We start from the raw sequence: 14624 nt of genomic DNA on the forward strand, positions 1-14624 counted from the left end.
AAAGCATCTCTTGTCCATCTAGCTACAGAATAATTTGTGTACGTCATGAATCACTGCCACACCCTTGGAAGCAACGTTGCCATAACTTGCTGTTTTAATTACATTTTATTATGCATGCTTGCAATAATTTAGATGAATTCCCAGACTGAAGGCTCAGCTCCCATGCGGGTGCTGGTGACGGGGGGGTCCGGCTTGGTGGGGAGGGCCATACAGCATGTGATCAAGGAAGAAGGAGCGTCGAAGGACGGGGAGGACTGGATATTTCTGTCCTCCAAAGATGCAAATCTCACGTGAGCATCGCTGCAGTCTTCGCTACAGAACGTGACATTCCTCTGGAATGAAACGGGTTTCGTGTCCACGTGTAGTTTTCATGCGCTCTGGATGGTTTTTCAGGAACAAAGAGGAGACGCTGGCAGTGTTTGAAAAACATCGGCCCACCCACGTCATCCACCTGGCTGCTATGGTGGGGGGGCTTTTCAAAAACATGAAGTACAACCTGGACTTCTGGGTAAGCCCCTCCTCTACTCACGCTGATAACCGTGCACACAGTTAAGAGTTTACTGTGGTTGAGTTGAAAAGTGTTTCGTGGCCTTCAGAGAAACAACGTTTCCATCAACGACAACGTGCTGCAGGCAGCGCACGACGTGGGTGCAGTTAAGGTTGTTTCCTGTCTGTCTACCTGCATATTTCCTGATAAAACGACGTATCCCATCGACGAAACCATGGTAACAGATGAGCTGTTCGCACCGGTCAGTGAATTCTGCATAAACGGTCCCTGACTTTCCTTCACCGTCTCTGCACCAGATCCACAATGGTCCACCTCACGACTCCAACTTTGGCTATGCATACGCGAAAAGGATGATTGACGTTCAGAACAGGTGTGCTCCTCACGTTTTCAAAATATCAGTAAAAATAAATTGGCTACATGTTTTTTTTTAACAAAGACTACATTTACAGGGGTTATTTCCAGCAGTACGGTCGTGGCTATACAGCCGTGATCCCCACAAACGTGTTTGGTCCTCATGACAACTTCAGCATAGAGGACGGTCATGTGCTTCCAGGCCTCATTCATAAAGCATACCTTGCTCAAAGTAAGTTGCATTTTAAGGTTTAAAGTGACAAGGTTGGGTACATTATTTTAAAATTTGCAATTAAATTATTTGCCGTTGGTCAGAGGAGGGAAAGCCCCTGGTGGTGTGGGGCTCCGGCTCTCCGAGAAGACAGTTCATCTACTCTTTGGACTTGGCTCGCCTTTTCCTCTGGGTCCTGAGGGAGTATCCAGAGGTGGAGCCGATCATTCTCTCTGGTGAGTTCCACAAAATGTTGACGTTTCCGCAGTTCCGAGTGGTTTAACGGTGTGTTTTTGCTCCAGTTGGTGAGGAAGATGAGGTGTCCATAAAAGCGGCAGCAGATGCAGTGGTCGAGTCGCTGGGCTTTAAAGGAGAAGTGGCGGTATCCTTTGACTCACCGAGATTATCACCTTCTTAAGCCGAGTTTAAATGGGAAACGGTACATGCGTACAAAGCTTGAACTCGGGATTAACGGGGGCAGAAGTTCAGTTTTTTTCTGGGGACATGGCAGAACTGTAATTACCTCTCTTCATAGGCCATTTATTGGTGGTTCCCTTGACCCAAGTTGCTCAGTACGACACCAGTAAAGCAGACGGCCAGTTCAAAAAGACGGCCAGTAACGCCAAGCTCCGCCGCTACCTGCCGGACTTCAAATTCACCCCCTTCAACCAAGGTGGGACGATGACTCGGGTGTTTGAATAAACATTGAATTGATCTCTCTGCTCACCGGTTGTTTTTTTTTTTTTGTTCTCGCAGCTTTAAAAGAAACATGCGATTGGTTTGTTGCCAACTACGACACAGCTCGGAAGTAAAAACCTGCTGCTGATCCAGATGATGCCGAGCCCGGAGACTCGTTCTGTTAGAGGTCAGAGGTCACAAGCGCAGACGACAGTGGGCCAAGCGACTGATCCTGAATGAGAAGAGCTAAATTTGTTTGAGTTAAAGTCTGCAGGACCAAACTGTAGCACGTGGTCCGTGTTGCAGACCTTTCTCAGTTTATTCAAACTAAAGATATGGTTGTGGTTACAGTTCCTGTTTTCTTCAGTTAAATTATTCAAACTAGTTTTTTTAATTCAGGTGGTAGATCTTAAAGTAGCCAACTGTTTCTCATATAAACCTTTTTAAACCTTTTCTATAAATATTAAAGGGTTTATGGTTGACTGGTGGAACATTGTTACTGTATATACATTTTAAAAAAGGTACTGGTTTGGGTTTATTTTCACACGGACTAGTAAAATGTTTTATACCTACACCGTTAAGTGTCTTGATTAAAACTTTTTAAAACGTTTCTCCCCATTCAGCCACTTGAAGCGGAGGAATTTATTTAAAAGATAAAACATGGGAACAAACAAATACATTTAAAATATCTACAAAGGTTTGTTCAAAAACAGTTAACGAAGACGACAACTCTTTATAAAAACCAAACAGATCTAAAAAAAAACGAGTTCAGGAGAGCGTGTAAGAGGCGTGCCCCCCCTCGTGGACTCGGCAGAACTCCTGTCCCAACACGGCTCTCTTCTTACAGGCCTTGCCTGTTTTTGTGATTCCGTTACACAGCTGCCGGCCGGACAGCGAGCTGCTGCAGAAAAACAAGTTTTTAGTGTTCAAGTCAGTGGTTCCCAACCCTGGTCCCTGAGGAACACCACCCTGCATGTTTTAGCCGTTTCCCTGCTTCATCACACCCGATTCAATGATTTAATTACTTCAAGTTCTTATGAAGCCCGTTAATCACCACATCAATCAAATCAGGCGTGTCAAAGCAGCAAAACTGCTTCAGGATGGTGTTCCTCAGGGACCAGAGTTGGGAACCATTGGTTTAAGATAATTATGTGAAGGTTGACCAAAAGAAAGAAAACCTAAAAAACTTTAGACCTGTTGGTGGCCAGCGATGGGGCGGGACTGGCTCTCCTCGAGTCGGTCCTGAAATCAGACCAGAACTCTGAATCTGAAACCCCTCCCAGGTTCTTCAGGATGATGTCATCGGTCAGACCCTGTAAAATAATTTCAGTGCATTAAATGGTGGCTCAAAGTTTTTATATTTACATCTAAATAAAAGAACAGCATAAACTGGATTGGCTCACTCTTGAGAAAACCGAGTGAGGAGTCGGTCTGGGAGTGGAGTGACTGGATAAACCAAACGCAGGGGGAAACCTGGGCTCTGGTTTACTGGGAGGGGGGCACACTACTGATATGCTCAGGTCAGCTGTACAAAGAGAAACAGGGGAAAATGTAAAAATGCATCTATTTCTGTCAAGAGCTGTTACAAAACGTGTTTTCCACCTGATAAATTGTCATAATTGGAGTCATCTGGCTCGACGCCGTCCGTTACCTCCCTGAAAGACAAAAACAGCAAAGATTTTAGAACCGCACGTTATTTACGTTTGAAAACTAATTCAGCATTTACAGTTCCTATATTTTTTTTGGCACATTCTCGTCCCACAGTTCAAGATATTTCCACAAATCATGAATCAAAATGTTCAGCTCTTTCAGGACAATCCTGCTATGGCTTTTGGTATTGGTGCAACTTTAGCTTTTTAAAATATTTAGCCTTTTCTGCCATTTTTTTTTCCCTCATAGAAAATGAATTGAGCTCATTTTACATCCTTCAAATGTTTAGATGTGTTTACAACCTTTTACTGCTCCTTGCACATTTTATTCTGCTTCAGCTTCTTTCAGCTAATTTAAACTTTTTTCCAGCCAATTTCAGTTAATTTCAGCTGTTTTGTGCTTTTTTTTCCCACATTATTTCTGCTAACTACAACATTTTTGTGCTTCTTCTAACTTTCTGCTAATTTCAGCTTGTTATGCTCCTTTCAGCTTTTTCTGCAATTTCAACTATTATTTAGCTGTTTTTATGCTAATTTTAATTTTTTCAGCTAATTCCACATTTGTTGCACTCATTTCAACATTTTTCAGCTTAATTCAAGGAAAATGTATTCTCTCCACTTCAGGTAATCTAAGCTGTTCTCTGCTTTTTAGCAGTTTTTTTTTGTGTGCCAATTTCAGCTTTTTTTCAGATAATTTCCGCTTCTTTGAGTGTAATTGGACAAACATGCTCTTTCTGCGTTCTGCTAATTTAAGCTCGTTCTACTTTTTCAGCTAGCTGTTTAGCATTTTTTAAGCTAATTTCAGCTGTTTTCAGATTAAATAAAATTTTTCATGGTCATTTCAGCTAGTTTATGCTCCTTTCAGCTTTTTTCTGCTATTTCAGCTACTATTTAGCTGCTTTATGCCAATTTTAGCTTTAAGCTAATTCTACTTTTTTAGCTAATTTCATCTCTTTCTGCTTCCTTCTGGTAGTTTGCTTCTTTCTGCCTTTTCAGCTACTGTTCGGCTATTTTTTCCTAATTTCAGCTTTTTTTTAGCTACTGTAAATCCCTAATTTTTGTGTTAATTTCTGCTTAATTAAACCTAATTCAGCAAATGTGTTCTTTCTGCTAATTTAGGCTTGTTCTTCCATGTCAACATGTTTTTTTTTTTTTTAGCTAATTTAAGCCGTTTTTCAGCAAGTGCTTCTGTAATAAGCATTTACACAGAATCTAATTTCTCTAGTTTACTAAATGTTTTACTTGGATACATTGAGATTTCTTAAAAAAAAAACATTTGTGTTTTAATAAGTTCAGTGTAGTTGCTCCATCTTTGTGTTCTTGAGCTACTTTTAGCTTTTAGCTAGCCTTTTGCAATATTTAGCTTTTAACTCAAAGGCTTCTCAGTTCAGTTTCAGCTTCTTCAGCAAATTTCTGCCTTTAAGCATGTCACATTTAAATCCAGTTTAGCTAGTTTTAAAACGTGTTTGAGTGGGAAGTTTAGTTTATTGACTCACCTCTGCGGTGTTGAACACGGAGGATACGAGTTTTCTGACGACTTCGCCTCTTTTTGCGGCGCCACGACGTAGACTGGGTAAGGAGGAGGGAGTGACGCAGCCGACTCTCTGCTCAGAAAGACCCACAGCTGCGTCACAAACCAGTGCCCTGTAGACAAAATGTTAGAACTGCTCTCAGATTTCAGCCAGTCTTCGTATTCGCCTTGCACTTTGCCGTCAGTACCTAGAGATGCAGCGAGCAGCAGCAAGCTGAGGCTGCTCAGATCCAGCGCCGGCTGCTGGTTGACCTCTGCCGCTGCGTTCAGGGGCACCACGAGCAGCAGCATGGCTCGAGAGAAACCTGAACAACGCAGGAACGTCAGCAGGACCGCACACAACACCAAGTATCCTGTGTGTGCCAGACACGACCACATGGCTGTCAGACTTAAACCTGCAAGAATAAAAAAAAAACATATCTTTACGTGAACTAGCCGAAAGCTAAATTAATCTACGAGAACTAGCCATCTGGGATGTCCAAACTTAATTAAAAGGTTCCTTAAATGACGTTGATGCTCTCCTCACCTGTCCGGCCGAGGTAGCCCTGGATCGTGTGCAGCCTCTCCTCAATCCCACCCTGCATGCGATCCAGAAGGTGCAGCATGAAGCCCAGGGTGCTGTTCATGCGCTGCAGTTTGTCCATCAGGTCGGTGTAGTACTGCGAAGTCTGGTCCTGGTACAGCAGAAACTCGGCCACGCTCTGGTCTGAAACAAATTCATATACAGCTTCCATTTTAATGCAGCACATTCATTTTCTGCCATTTTAATTTGGTGAAATTACCAATTCTTTGGTAGATGTCTTGAGCTTGCCGTCTCACATCTGCGAGGTCCTCGGCGATCACCTTGTGGCCGTCCTGCACCTCTGAGGTTTGGATCTGCAGTTGCTCACTCACGTTCTCTAAACAGAGCAGACGTATTCAAATCATAATGTTTTATGTCTTGAAGACATGCTTGTAGTTTAAGTAGCTGATTGGATTTTGGTTTCATGGACAAATATAACAGAGTATCATCAGCATAACAATGAAAATGTATCCCATGCTGTTTAATAACTTTACCTAATGGAAGCATATATAAAAAGAGTATTGGTCCAAGCAATGAACCTTGAGGAACTCCAAGACTAACGTTGGTAGAAGATTTATCATTTACATTTACAAATTGGAATCCATCAGTAAAGGTTGCTGAGATGACTCCTGTTGTGACTTGGCCCTATATAAACTGAAGTAAATAATCAATGGAGTGAAATGGGAGGCGTCAACAACCAAAAAAAGTCTTCCATGTTGAGTCAGGTAAGTCAGGATCAAAACTCAAAACATTCTTAGTTGTGGTGTTTTAAAGAAACGAGCCCATTTGGAAACTCTTACCCATTTTCTTTGTGATGCCGTGAATCAGCTGAGCTACCAGCTCCTGTCCAGAGGCGATGAGGGCCTTTTCCTGACTCAGGCGGTCCAGGTTTGCCCTCAGCGAGTTCTCCATCTGCTCCTGGCCTTCGTGCAGTTTTCCCTGCTGCGTGTGCAGAGCACCGTGGCCCTCGAGCAGCTTGTCCAGAGACGCCGCGGTCAGCTCCTTCAGCTCCAGCTGCCCCTCCTGTTTGAAGAGTCAGGCCGGTCACAGCAGCACCTGCAGCAACGTTTTGACGTGAACCGAGCTCTACCTTCAGGTCTTTCATTGCATCCAGCTGGCTGGTGGCCGTGGAGATGAGCGCGTTCACCGTGAGCTCCGCTCGCCGCCGAAAAAGCTGCTGGCGAGTGGCGTAGCAAACCGAGCGCGCTCTGTTGCTCACGATGTGGTACGCGTTCCACGTGTCTGGATCCATGTCGGCTGTGCACGCTCCAATGGTCTGAAAACCAAACCTCAGCGTTACGACCCCTCGTGAATTCATCAGAGATCCGTTTTAACACCTTTTGATCCCGTTACCATTTCCTCTGTACACGGAAACGTCCGGCGCCCCTCGCTCTGTGCCTGGCAGTTAAAGAGTTCAACTCCGAGCTTGGCCAGAGTTTCCTCAGAGAGACCCTCGCAGCTGGATTTTAGTTGAGCGATCACCTGCGAACGAGGCCGAAGCTTTCAGTGAAATTCATTTTCTTGAGGGTTTCTTGTTGGTTGAATGTAGTTCTCATGTTGTCTGAACACTTACCGACGACAACAACAACAACAATAGACCATCATAAAATAAGCATACAGATTATTTTTTTATTATTATTAACTAATGCAGCGAAGCGACGTATTTATGGATTTTTCCACTTTATTAGACATAATGGGACCGATGCAACTTATAGGGCGGTGCAACGTGTACGGCAGAAAATACGGTAGTTTCTATTCAATTTTGGACCAACTGCTTCAGCACACTTTTAGCTATTTCAGACATTTAAATATCAAAATGTTCAGCTCGTCATTGCAGCTCTGGCTTTTAGTTTGCGTAAACCTTTTGAATTAGTCACCTTTACATTTTTCTGATGACGCATTAAGCGCTCTCCACATCCTTGATAATCTTTGTGTTCTTTGAAATTTACCTCAGCATAATTACTTCGTTTTTAGCTTGTAGCAGCTGTTTTGCCAGCTTCGGCTACTGTTCTGCCAATTCTATATTGTGCTTTGTTCATTTTAGGATCTGTTCTGATAGTTTGAACAATTTGTTTTCAGCTTCATGCAAATTTTGCAACGTTTAGCAAAAAAAAAAAAAAAAAAGTAAACTTTTCTAGTTCTTCTAAATTTTCCTCAACGTTTTATTTTTCCATTTAATTTGTGTACAGCAGAATATATGCCATTTGTCTGAAAATAAATAAATAAAAAATGCATCATGTGAGCAGAGGATGCAGGTAAACCGTGTTCACCTTGTAATGGCAGCTGTCCAGCGGGCTGAGCTCCAGCTGCTTGGCCTCAGTCAGAAACTTCTCATCCGCAGTCGTCATCTCAAACTGAGCATCTTCTGCGAGAGGTGCAGGAGCCGCTGCAGGAGGAGAAGGAGGTGCTGCCGTAGGAGGAGTCCATGAGTTCTTCAACCACTCAAACAGACCGCTGACAAGAGGACAGGTCAGGATGCAGACGGCGAGCAGGAAGTGGGGGCGGTGGGTCATGTCTGGATCAACACACAAAAACATGCAAGGAGTTTGTTAGATTCATTTGCAGGTCTGCTCTGAGGTGGAACGTTTTTCTTTTAAAAGTTCTGTCAGATGTGCTTTTTGTAAACTGATTTTTATTTTTCGGCAAGAGGAGACGACATACCAGAGCTCAGCTGAACGTGGCCTCTGAGCTGTTCTTCAGTTTCAACATAATGTTCGTCAGGATTTTTATTTTTGGTCTCAGAGAGTTTTGTCCACCGGCAATGGTTTTATTATTATTTTTTTTTTTTAATTGCATCTATTTATACTTTTTCTTTTAATTCTATTAAAATACTCGTGTATAAAAGGCAGGCTTATGGAAATCATTAAGGTAAACCATTTTTATGTGGGAAAAAAAAATGTTTAGATAAATTGCAACAATTTGGGTACATTAAAGTATTAAAGTGCAGATTTCAACTGTTTATACGGACTATAGTGTTTGTTCTTTTAAAAGTTTTCCAAGTCACAAACTGTGGTCCTTGTTTCATATAATCCTAAAATCTACATATTGTACATGATAAATGATAACAGTATATATATTTTTTTTGTTGTTGTTGTTTTGTTTTGTTTTTTCCCAGTTTTCAGTTCAGGTTCATTTGGTTCTCTTCACCTGGATGAAATTAAAGCGATACTAAAAATAGCCACTAGGTGGCGACATTTCGCCAATTATAATTAAAAAATAAGTTAAGAACTACTGTATAAAATATATAACTATCCGAATTGTTTGAGTTTAAATCGTGTTCATTAAGTCAATGCAGCATTTTGTATTTTAATTCAGGACATGATTTAATCTGAATTAATTCACTTACAGGTAAAAATTCAAACCCAACACATTGAGGCTTGTCCAGGCATGTCTGCTCTGCACAGGAGAAAACTCTAAATGTGAAATGTTAAATTTGTAAAAACGCACGAAACTAATCTGACTGTCAGTGAGTAAAACGAGCACATTGACTGTATGCTTTTTTTCCCCACTTTAATATCATAAATAGGATAATTGACATTGAGAATGGTTATCTTTAATAGAAAAACCAAGTAAATATTAAGGAATAAGTGAATAAGGCAACAGATGAACGCATTTTTTTAAGCATTTACCTGTTAGATTGTAGTCGCGGACACTCAGGTCTCCCACAGCTGAATGAAATTACGCTAAAAGTTCCACTATGCACTCGCGTTTTCTATCAGTCTTGGGTATGTTCGATTTATTGAACGCCTTCACAGAAAACTGCAACGCTCTTGGAAAAAGAGGCAGAAACGAGCTCCGCCCACCTCCGGCTGCCGACCAGAAGTGAAAAGCCAACGATCCTACTTCTGCTTCATTCTGTCAAGTGGTTGGTTTGTGCGGATGCTCTGGATTACTTTTTTTTCAAATTAAAATAAACTGGATTTTTAGTTTACATACGCCGTACACCAACAGCTCAGAAAAATCAGGTGAATACTAATCCGGTTTCTAGCGTTAGAAACTTTTTATTTTTTTAATCGTGTTTAAATAACTCCGTGATACTTTATGGTTGTTCAACCAAATATGCATGTGCATTGTATGTACCATGTAGTCCGCCCGGGATTATTAGCTATTTCTTGCTAAACGCAGCAGCACGGCTGTTTCGTTTTGGGTGTTTTGTTTTAAAAAAAAACTAATCGAGATTTTTTGTCTCGGTGTACATAATTTATATATGAAATATTGCTAAGATCTTCGCTAAAATCTGTACAGCTCATCCATGTTAGCATCTCTTTAGCCGAGCCGGATGTCGTGAAGAAGAACGTAAAGGAGACTGAACTGTCGTGAAAGATATTTTGCCATTAGATGTGCTAAATGACACACAGTGGCATAAAGAAACAAAACAGACCTTTAGAGTGTGACAGGAACATTCAACGTTTGAGCGAAAATTATTTTATTGTCTTTATTTACGCAAATGTTTTGGATCATTCGCTTTAACAGTTTAGGAGTGTGGGATATAATAAATCGATAGAAGAAGAACCTGCTGCAACTGCACACAGCATGATGTGCAAATAAAACACTGCTTTTATGATTCAGAAAAAATAATACATTGAGAAATAATTATTTATAGAGACATGGATATTCAACAGCAGCACAACTTCCAAAACGAGCATTTAATTGATTTATGACTTAAAATCTCAACAATTTCACATTTATTGATGTGCTGCTATGCACTGGTTTAATCTCTGACATGGATTCCAAAGAATAACAGGGCTACTGTATGTTACTGATTTATTTGTTGTATTTTAAAGACTTGTTTAAAATGTGAACAAATACAAAAGAGCAGTGTATTGACAGACAAGTGTCTATATATTACATTTTCAGAAATTTTGCACGTAGTCTGCGCCCTTAAATACCAAAAAGTTGTATACACTTATTTAAAATGATAAATATCACAACAGTGTTAATTTTATTTCTAGTTAAAATTTTCTTCTTTTTTTTTGGTGTATGATTTAAATGAATATTTCTATGTTTGACAAAAGATGCTTCACTTCAGTTTAAGATTTTTTTTTTAACATTAATTATTGACTATCTTTAGTAGATGTGAAAGTAACAAGAAGTTAACCAGAAATATTCACATGACTGCTGAATGACTTTGCTGAACTTTGCAACTAATTAAATAGGAGCTAAAACTTACTAATGATCAAAGTCCATGTTCTAACATTATGAAATCAGTGCATGTAATTCTGGAGGGCTTGTGTTTTTTAAATGCTTCCTGTGTTTCGCCTCAGATCATAATGGACCCGGACTCGCAGCTGAAGGTCGGCTTCATCGGAGCAGGACACATGGCTTTTGGCATCGCTAAGGGGATCTTAGCCGGTGAGGGCAGGATGGTGTTACGACACCCGAGCAGAGTCGGAGTCTGATGAGTGTTTGCTGTTTGTTGTAGGAAACGTTCTTCCTGAAAACGTCAAAGTGAGCGCACCTTCCTCCAGAAATCTGAAACGCTTTCAGGTACTTTTCAACATTTCATGCTTTTTTTGTTGTTGCTGGGACCCTGTGTACATAATTTCGCTCCACCACATGTACCACATGAGGTGCGAATGACAATAAAGAAACTCTGACTCTGACTCTGACTCTGACTCTGAAAATGGCAAGAAAATACTTTTTTTTTGTGACCTCAATGGGATTTGTCAGATTAAATAAAGGTGTACTGATACTTGTTATGGTTTCAGGAACTTGGCATTGCAGTAACTCACTCCAACCAAGAGGTAGTCTGTGGGTCACACGTGGTCTTTGTTGCAGTCAAACCCCACCTGGTCCCACTGGTTCTGTGTGAGATCTCTCAACACGTCACAGACAGACACGTTATCGTGTCGGTCGCAGCAGGAGTCACCCTGGCCACACTCGAGGAGGTCGGTGCTGCATATGTGAAATGCTTTAAAATAAAAGTTTTGGATCTAAATAAACACTTTGTTTTGATTTGAAGCTCCTCCCAGAGAACTCGGCTGTCGTCCGGCTGATGCCAAACCTTCCCTGTGTCGCTCAGGAGGGCGCGCTCCTGTTCGCACGAGGAACCGACGCGAAACCAGAGGATGGCGCTCGGCTTCGTTCCTTGTTGCATCACTGTGGGTTCGTGGAAGAGGGGCCCGAGGCCTGGATAGACGTCCACACAGGACTGAGTGGGAGCGGAGTCGCTTTTGTGAGTCTCCAATGACTTTATCGTACTTTGCAAAACATTTCTGTAATTCTTTTTGGTTTATTGTTGAAAAAGTAGTACCATATTTTCCTGCGTATAAGTCGCTCCAGAGTACAAGTCGCATCAGTCAAAAAAAGCATCACGAAGAGGAAAAAACACAAGTCGCATTTATTATACGGCACTGCTGACCCGTCGCGTTTATTTAGTGGTCAAAACAGCTTCATTTCGCCTGGGGGGGGGGGGGGCACGGCACCATCCATCCATTGTGGCCGGAGCCGCTAGCTCTCCAACGTTCTTCCACCTGCACCAGCTGAATGAAGCGAGCGCGCACGGGAGGACTCGCTGTTGCAGTTCTTAGAAACTGAAAGCGTCAGTCAAAAATTGTCTTATGAATATGGAAAAAAACATATAAGTCGTTTCGGTGTATAAGTTGCAGGTCTGACAAATCTGTGCAAAAACTGCGACTTATACGCCGGAAAATACGGTATTTGAAATAAGTAAAGTTATTAAAAGTGGAGACAGTTTTTTTTTTTCTTTGCCAAAATGCAGTGTGAATGCTGAATGTTTGCCCTAAAAGCTGAAACATAAACTAAAATGAGCAACACTAAAGCTAAACTGAGCAGGGGAAAAGCTAAAAGCAGCAAAACACTATTTCAAATTAGCCGAACAGTAGCTAAAATTAGTAAAGCGGTTGCTAGAGTTAACAAAAATAGATAGTAAAGCTAAAAATATTTTGTTTGTTTAAAACAAAATAAAACGAAACAATTCAATATACAATAAGAAATACAATCACAAATAAAATGAAAGGCAGCAGAAAGAAGAAGAACAAAAAATCTTATCTGCCCCTTTTTACCCAAAAATTAATTCAAACAATAATAATCTTCAAATCCAAAACAAACAACTTCACCTCACTAACTCTACAAATCTCAACGCCCTCGGCTCTAAATGGAACATCGACGGTTCTCTTTCTATTACTGCATATCATATAGTTGGTTTTATCTAAGTTAAATGAAAAATTGTTAAGTTTAAAACAAGTTTGTATTTTTACAAATCCTGTCTGCATCAACTCCAACACCCGTTCTTTATCTTTACCCAAACAAAAATGTGGTACCATCTGCAAATAAAATACATATTAAGGAGTCCCGACACATTTACAAAGTCATTCACATATAAAATAAATCACTTTGGTCCAAGTACAGAACCTTGAGGAACTCCACATGTGATATTATAGAGGTTAGATCTTACATCATTTATTTGTGCAAACTGTTTCCAATCTTTCATATAGCTAGATACCCACTGTAGTGCTGGTCCTCTAATGCTATATTTAAATAAAAAGCTAAAATGATCACAGGCGTAGCTAAATTTAGCAAAACCAGTGCTAGTTTTCTAAAACGGATGGTTATGGTAAAAATGGCAACAGATGCTAAATAAAATATAAAAGTAGCAACATGGTAGCTATAGATGCTTATCAAACCTGTATCTTAAAGTATCAAAATAGATGCTAAAGCTAAAATCAACAGATAAATTGTAGCTAAAAGTAGCATAAAAAGACAAAACTAGAGCTTGCATGCTGAAGCAGCTTTTATTAAAGACAACATGTTTGTTTTTATCTTATCACTGATTTTTTTTTTTTATTTGATAGATGGTAATTCTTTGCGTTAAGTGGAAGATCCTTTATCGCAGTGTTTGACAGTTGTATGACGGATTGAGTTTCCAAACCAAAAAGCCTTTTTCAGTTGAGTTGAATGAAGAAGAACTTCCCTGGTGTAACTTTGATCTGTCGAACCGCTAAGCTCTTCACTCCTCGCCTCCTTCTCTGCAGGTTTATCTTTTTGCTGAAGCTCTGGCAGAAGGAGCTGTTAAAATGGGCATGCCAAGCGCTCTGGCCCAAAGCGTCGCGTCCCAGACCGTTCTGGTCAGTTTCACGAAGCGTGCACGTTTGTTTAAAGCACCAGCATTCGGTCATGTTGATGTTCGGTGCGTTGCAGGGTGCTGGGAGGTTGTTGCGCGACTCTGGGAAGCACCCGGCTCAGCTTCGCTCTGAGGTCTGCACCCCAGGTGGAACAACCATCTATGGGCTTCACGCGCTGGAGCGGGGGGGCGTGAGGGCGTCGGTTATGAGCGCCGTGGAGTCGGCCACCGAGCGAGCCCGGGAACTCGGCCGCAAACCGGCGGCAGGGAACAGGAAGTGATGGCCTTTTCAGGAGCACTCCTTTAAAACAAACTTTTTGTCAAATTAAACATGAAACTCGACAAAAAGAAGAAAAACACTTTTTTTTTAGTATTTTATTTTTGCTTTTTACACCCGTCTGTCTTAAAACGGTATACTCCATGTACTGTGTATAACATCTGGTGGTCATTTGCCATATTTTATAAAGTGTCACATAAACAGTTTCTTTTTATTTGTTTATTCAAACTCCTGAAAAATGATTGTGCAAATTAAAAGAGCTGGCTCCAATTTAAGTTTCATTTGTGATTCTTAAGGAAGTTTACCAGACAGTTTCTGCAACAAACGATAAACTTGGCTTTTAAAGTCGTTTTCTGTCGAAACGTATGAACTCTGGTGGTTGTAGTTTTTTTTTTACTGCAGTGACGAAACGTTTTGTGCTTTTGTGTTCCAGATTAAAACGTCTGGGTTGTTGGTTGCTCGTTCAAGGAAACATGGTCCTAAATAAAAGTGTTCAGACCAGGGGTTGAAGACTACATGTTTTTTAAAGTCGCCTTTAACACGATAAAAGTCGAGTCGACTCGTCGCTGTGACGTCATCGAGACGTTATCACAAGTCGTTTATCATTTACAACAAAAAAAAAAAAAAAAACGACATCGAGACATTTGTGTTATCATTCTGCAAATAAGTCACAGGAAAACCAAAATTATTATTAATGTGCAAAAGTTAGTTTTATTTTATTTAATCCACTGAATAAACCACAGCAGCAGTGGTGCACCCCCCCCCCCCCCCTTT

The 14624-nt window shown here is 40.9% G+C and overlaps 3 protein-coding genes across 3 annotated transcripts in view; 2 read left to right on the forward strand and 1 right to left on the reverse strand.

The window, feature by feature from the left end:
• LOC119407647 (GDP-L-fucose synthase) overlaps window positions 1–2146 on the forward strand; it is a 4944-nt gene extending 2798 nt beyond the window's left edge. Inside the window, exons 2-10 of the mRNA XM_037674467.1 lie at window positions 133–290; window positions 394–508; window positions 597–725; window positions 805–878; window positions 958–1091; window positions 1175–1306; window positions 1373–1452; window positions 1644–1743; window positions 1827–2146. Of these exons, the coding sequence (XP_037530395.1) occupies window positions 133–290; window positions 394–508; window positions 597–725; window positions 805–878; window positions 958–1091; window positions 1175–1306; window positions 1373–1452; window positions 1644–1743; window positions 1827–1882 (978 nt within the window). The 3' untranslated portion in view covers window positions 1883–2146. The remainder of the gene's footprint in view (window positions 1–132; window positions 291–393; window positions 509–596; window positions 726–804; window positions 879–957; window positions 1092–1174; window positions 1307–1372; window positions 1453–1643; window positions 1744–1826) is intronic.
• A 370-nt stretch (window positions 2147–2516) lies between these two features.
• bmb (brambleberry) lies at window positions 2517–9154 on the reverse strand. Its single transcript, XM_037674468.1, has 13 exons — window positions 9120–9154; window positions 7761–8005; window positions 6844–6972; window positions 6581–6766; window positions 6291–6513; window positions 5711–5827; window positions 5455–5634; window positions 5117–5323; window positions 4894–5041; window positions 3351–3403; window positions 3152–3273; window positions 2943–3061; window positions 2517–2646 (listed from the first exon to the last, which is right to left on the reverse strand). Exons 2-13 carry the CDS (start codon window positions 8001–8003, stop codon window positions 2517–2519), a joined length of 1857 nt encoding a protein of 618 aa, XP_037530396.1. The 5' UTR covers window positions 8004–8005; window positions 9120–9154.
• A 1606-nt stretch (window positions 9155–10760) lies between these two features.
• pycr3 (pyrroline-5-carboxylate reductase 3) lies at window positions 10761–13854 on the forward strand. Its single transcript, XM_037674469.1, has 6 exons — window positions 10761–10842; window positions 10913–10977; window positions 11199–11378; window positions 11453–11665; window positions 13485–13577; window positions 13651–13854. Exons 1-6 carry the CDS (start codon window positions 10761–10763, stop codon window positions 13852–13854), a joined length of 837 nt encoding a protein of 278 aa, XP_037530397.1.
• Window positions 13855–14624: the final 770 nt, after the last annotated feature.

Source organism: Nematolebias whitei, chromosome 3, assembly GCF_014905685.2.
Source record: "Nematolebias whitei isolate Nwh7 chromosome 3, NemWhi1, whole genome shotgun sequence".
Taxonomy (NCBI): Eukaryota; Metazoa; Chordata; class Actinopteri; order Cyprinodontiformes; family Rivulidae; genus Nematolebias; species Nematolebias whitei.